This window comes from Aureococcus anophagefferens (genome assembly GCF_000186865.1).
Source record: "Aureococcus anophagefferens unplaced genomic scaffold AURANscaffold_4, whole genome shotgun sequence".
Classification (NCBI taxonomy): Eukaryota; class Pelagophyceae; order Pelagomonadales; family Pelagomonadaceae; genus Aureococcus; species Aureococcus anophagefferens.
In genome coordinates, this window is record NW_008705564.1 from 2837662 (window position 1) to 2843070 (window position 5409).

The 5409-nt window shown below is 71.7% G+C and overlaps 2 protein-coding genes across 2 annotated transcripts; both read right to left on the reverse strand.

Annotated features, from left to right (window-relative positions):
* Positions 1 to 605: 605 nt before the first annotated feature.
* Positions 606 to 1070, reverse strand: AURANDRAFT_21923 (hypothetical protein; the record flags this gene model as incomplete). The annotated part of the gene is made up of 1 exon (XM_009036221.1): positions 606 to 1070. A coding segment is annotated over one exon (465 nt), but the record flags the coding sequence as incomplete, so codon positions are not given.
* A 2220-nt stretch (positions 1071 to 3290) lies between these two features.
* AURANDRAFT_16263 (hypothetical protein) lies at positions 3291 to 3467 on the reverse strand (the record flags this gene model as incomplete). Its single annotated transcript, XM_009036220.1, has 1 exon — positions 3291 to 3467. A coding segment is annotated over one exon (177 nt), but the record flags the coding sequence as incomplete, so codon positions are not given.
* Positions 3468 to 5409: the final 1942 nt, after the last annotated feature.

Here is a 5409-nt window from a genome sequence, read left to right on the forward strand (position 1 = left end):
GCGCCGCCGCGCCGCGGCTCCAACTCCGCGAGCCCGCCGCGGCGCCGCGCTTACGTCCGCGAGGGCGACGACCGCCGCCGGGACGAGAGCGGCGACCGCCGCCGGGACCGCCGCCGGTCGCGGTCGCCGAGCGACTACGGCGACCGCCGGCGGTCGCGGTCGCCGGGCGACTTCGGCGACCGCCGCCGGTCGCCGCGGTCGCCGGGCGACTACGGCGACCGCCGCCGGTCGCGGTCGCGGTCGCCGCCGCGGAAGCGGCGGAGCCGGTCCCGGTCCTGGAGCCGCGACCGCGGCGACCCCCGCGGCCGCTACCGGTGATAAGGCCCTGAGCGCTCGTCTGATAACGCGGCAATGGCAAAATCGCTCAAAATCTTACACCCCGGGCTAAATCCATCGCCTAGCTCTGGCATCATGTCGTTCTCCATGCCCCCCTCGGCGTCGTCGTCCTCGCGCCAGGCAGGCTTCGCGTTGAAGAACGCCAGGCACCAGACCGCGAAGGTCGGCGCGGAGAGGAACGCGGCGACGACGACGCCAAGGCCAAGCACGACGCGCCCGCGCGCAAGCGCAGCATCTCGGGCTCGGGCGACGACGAGGCGTAAATTAGGCTATACTCGCGCGTCGAGGCGCTCGAGGCCCTTGATAGAGTTCTTGTCGCCCTTGGCAGCGGCGCGCTCGAACCAGTATCTGGCTTTGCCGAGGTCGACTTCCGTGCCTTCTCCGTACATGTAACAGCAGCCAAGGTTATTCTCTCCAGGGGTCCAGCCTTGATCCGCCGCGAGCGCGTGGTACTGGAATGCTTCTTCATAGTTCTTCTCAGAGTAAAGTAAATTCCCTAAATTGTTTTGCGCGGTCGCATCGCCCCGGTCTGCGGCCGTGCGAAACAGCTCCTCCGCCTTCTTTTTGTCCAGCTTGACGCCACTTCCAGTCACGTACAATAGCCCAAGATTAACGATCGCGTCCACTTCTCCGAGCTCCACGGCGCGCCGGTAAATCTTCGCGGCTTTCTTTTCGGATTTCACGAGGCCCAACCGACCGTAATGGTACGCGTCTCCCAAAGACGTAATCGCTTCCGGCACCTCGTTCTCCACGTGGCGGCGAAGCTGCGCGAGCTGCTCCGCATTGTCCTTTGGGCACGGTACACGACAGAGGGGACACGCGCCGGTGCCGATCTTATCCTCGCACGACTTGCAGACCTTTCGGCAGCAACAGGAGCGAAACACGGTGCTCCCATTCACGTCCCACTCCTCGAGACAGATCGGGCACCGCGACCCGTACCGCGCAGAGAGCGGCTCCCGCTCCGGGTTCGCCTCGCGTCGCACGCGGGCGGCCTCGTGCTCCGCCGCGATGCGCGCGCGGACCTCGTCGGCGTGCGACCGCGGCGCGGGGCCGTAGAACACCTCGCGCGGCGGCGACGGCGGGGGCGTCGGCGCCTCGGCCCGCGCGGCTATCTCTTTACATACCTTCCGGTGGCCCCGGTCGCGCCAGTCGATGCGTTGGCAGTCCGTCGAACAGTAGGCCGTCGTGCCGCAACCTTTACAGGGCCGGGCATCCTTCTTCCCGCAAATCGTGCATATGTTGAGCGCCAGCTTCGTACGGGTTTTTCGCGCCTCGTACTCTCGCTTCTTCTTGATCAATTCCGGGTCCATCATCTCTGACCGCGCGCGTCCTTGCGTCGCTCCTCACCTCGGCCGATCGCAAAATGCAAAATCGCTCAAAATCTTACAGGCTTTTTACCCTTGACGCGTCTCTAAACGTAGGGGGCCCGGGAGGAACCGCGGGCTTCTTACCCAGGGCTGAGCCTCGGGACCCCTGCAATCGCGTTCATGTCGTTCTCCATGCCGCCCTCGGCGTCGTCGTCCTCGCGCCAGGCAGGCTTCGCGTTGAAGAACGCCAGCAGCTACTGGTACGGCGAGGACCGGATAACGCCGCTGGGCGCTCGGCGAAGCGGCTCGTCTTCCGCCGTAGGAGCTCGAGCTAGGTTCCGCCGGCGGTTAGCGGGGGCGAGCGCCGAGCTTCTCTCGGGGCGCCCCGGTCGCGCCGGCGCGCGTTCGCGTCGATCTTTCGGGTCGGGCGGATCCGCGCGCGCCGCCGGGTCCAACCCGGCGGCGCGGCCTCGGCGCGCGCCCTAGCCCGAGGCCTTGACGATCTGGGCCGGCGACGCGGCGAGCGCGGCGAGCGTGTCGAGGTGGAAGCTGTCCGCGCGGAGGAGCGCGGGCTGGAGGTCCGCGGCGCGGTCGCGCGGCGTCGCCACGGGCCCGCCGAGGGGGTCGGGCAGCATGGGCGCGCCCGGCGGCAGCCCGGCCCGCCGGCTCGGCGGCGGCGGGCTCGGCGAGTGGCGGAGCGCGGACATGTGGCTCGCGGCGACGCGGATGAGGCGCTCCTCGTCCGCGGAGATCGTCGGCGAGATGCGCGCGGCCTTGGCGCGCCTGCTCGCGTCGCGGGGCGTCGCGCCGGAGAAGTCGACCTTGGCGCTGCCCTCGTAGTTCTCGCAGTCGAGGCAGACGCAGTCGCTGTTGCAGTGGACCATGGCCTCGAAGCACTCGCAGTAGCGCTTGAGGCAGCGGCTCCGCTTGCACGCGCACGAGCCCCGGCCGCTCTTCTGCGTGAACGCGAGCGGGTCCTTGTGGAGCGCCGCCGCGATGGCCTCGTCGCGCTCCGGGTTCCCGGGCTCGTTGAGGCAGTTCGTGCAGCAGCAGCCGGAGCACGTGCGGCCCGCGGCGAAGCACGCGCAGTACCTGGGGGGGTGGGAATCCGTGAGCTGCGAAAGAAAAACAAGGGGAGACGCGGGCGGCACGGACAGCTTGAGGCAGCGGCTCGCGCGGCAGAAGCACGGCTGGTGCGCGGGGCTCGACGTCTCGGCCGTCGCGGCCGTCGAGTCCGACGCGAAGCTCGGCAGCGCCTGGAGCTTGATCGCCGCGACGCGCTTCTTCGGCCCCGCGCCCGGGTTCGGCGACCGCTTCCGCGCGTGCGGCGCGGCCTTGCGGACGCGCGCGACGGCGCGGCCGACGCGGTCCTCGTCGAGGAGCAGCGGCATGGACGCGCCCGCGGCCTCGGGGCCCTCGGGCGCCACGGCGCCCGCGGCGACGTCCTCGGCCACGAGCTGCTCGACCTTGCGCCGCATGGAGCAGTTCCACCGGTTCTTCACCGCGTTGTCCGTGCGCCCGCTGAGCACCGCCGCGATGTCCGCCCACCGCGCGCCGAACTTGGCGTACTCGCGGATGATGATGCCTGCGCGGGGTCGCGTGGGGGGGCGCGCGCGCCGGGGCCGGGGGCGGGGACGCGGGCGACGCGCGGTCCTCGTCCTCGGTCCACGGCGACTTGCTAATGTCGGGGTTCAGCTGGTTGTGCCATCGCTCGCGGCACTGCTTGCCCGTCCGGCCGGGCAGGTGCGACGCGAGCACGCTCCACTTCCGCGTCCCATTGGCCTCGATGGCCTTGAGGAGCAGCGCGTCCTCCTCCGCGCTCCACGCGCCCTTGACGACCGACTGCTGCGTGCTCCCGTCGTCGGAGCTCATGGCCGCCGTTGCGCGACCGCCTGCGACGCGCGCGTTGGCGCACGTTGTCTATGGGTCGCGGAGGGTATTCGAGGAGCGTGCGGTGCACCAACGATTGCGAACGCGGGTGCACGCGGCGCAACAGTACTCGACAATCCCTGTTTCGGACGCGACAAAAAGCGGTTAGGTCTGTCCCCCGAGGGTTCAACTCAACCGTCAATATCCAGTGGATGAAGTTGGACATGCCCTTGCGAAACGACCAGCTAGCGTCGTTGGGGGTAAGTTGAGGGATTCGCGGCGGGCGAGGCCGCCCCCCTGCTCTCTCCCGCGCCACGCGCGCACCGCCCGTCCCCCCCACACAAACAAAGGCCACGCCCGACCCTTACTACCGCAGCTCGATGCGGAAGTGGGAGCGGTCCTCGAGGGGGATGGCGAGCGCGTCGAGGTCCTCGGGCGTGAGGAGCGCGAGGTCGCCGACGCGCTTCGCGCCCAGCGCCGAGAGCGCGTCGTAGTAGGCGCCGAGGCCCCGGCCGAGGAGCCACGCGTGGAGCCGGGACCGCGGCGCGCCGTCGCCGCCGGCGAGGACGGCGGAGTCGTAGGCGAGCGGCGGCGGCGCCGCGGCCGCGGCGCCGCGCTTCGAGCGGACGAGGGCGCTGCGGCTCGCGCCTGTGCCCCGCGGCGGCGCGCCGGGCCCGCGCGCGCGCCCGACGAGCGACAGGCTCACGTCGTGGCGGCCGTCGCCGCCCGGCGGCGACAGCGGCGACAGCGGCGCCTCGACGAGCGCGTCCTCGAGCAGGTCGGGCGACGGCCCGCAGAAGAAGACGTCGACGCCCGACGGCGGCGCCGCGCGGATGGGCTCCGGCCGCCGGAGGCGCCGCGCGGTCGCGGCCTCGGGCGCCGCGGAAGGGCGGCCGGGCGACGGGCGGCCGGGCGACGGCGGCGGCGTGACCTCGGCCCCGACGTAGGGCGTCTCGACGGACGCGTCGTAGTTCGCGGACGGCGACGGCGTCCGCAGGGCGCGCGGCGGCAGCGTCAGCGACGGGCTCCCGTCGCGCGCGCGCGGCAGGTGCGCGGGCGACTGCGACCGCGACGTGTCAGATGCGCGGCTGTCGTCGGAGCGCGTGCGCCGCGACTCGCGGCGCGCGACGGAGAAGCCGCCGGGCCGCGGCGGCGGCGGCGGCGGAGGCGCGTCGTCGCCGTCGGACGGCGCCGATCCGGCGGACGCGGAACGGGCCGAGTCGACGTCCGCGCATTCGCTGCCGTTGAAGGGCGCGAGGTCCGGCTCCTCGATCTCGAGCTCCTCGCGCCGCGGGTCGCTGCCGCTCCGCCGGAGCGGCGGCCGCGCCAGGGCGTCGTCGTCGCTGCTCGCCCCGGCGAGGTCGATCTCCCGCGGGGCGCCCGCGGCGCCGTCGCGGAGGCCCTCGTCGTCGCTGTCGTGGAGCGGCGGCTCGTCCTGCGGGCCCTCGAGGAGGACGCCCAGGCCGCAGGAGATCTGGCCGAGGAAGGCCGACGCCGATTTTTGCAGCCCCGACGTCGCCATCACATCATTTTTGCTTTGAATTCTTTCAGTCACTTTCAACACCTTCAAGTATCCATCATTTGGTGCGGGCTGCTTCCTCACGACTGGGGGACTTTGGTCCTTTCTGGTTCGCCTCGACGCTCGGAGGCGGGACGCCGCTAGCAGCACCGGCCCGGGTTTCGGCGGCGCCATGTCGAAGCGCATCACCCGCTTCGAGGCGAACCAGCCCGACTGGCAGATCACGATCCAGTACGTCGGCACGCCGAGTTTCGAGCGCGTCCTCCGGCGTCCGCCGGCGGGGGGGGGGCTGCGCGGCGCGCGCGGGGCCGTCCCTCGCGGGGCCGGGGCGGCGCGCGGCGGCGCGCCGCTTCAACGTCGCTTCAACGGAAATGGCCG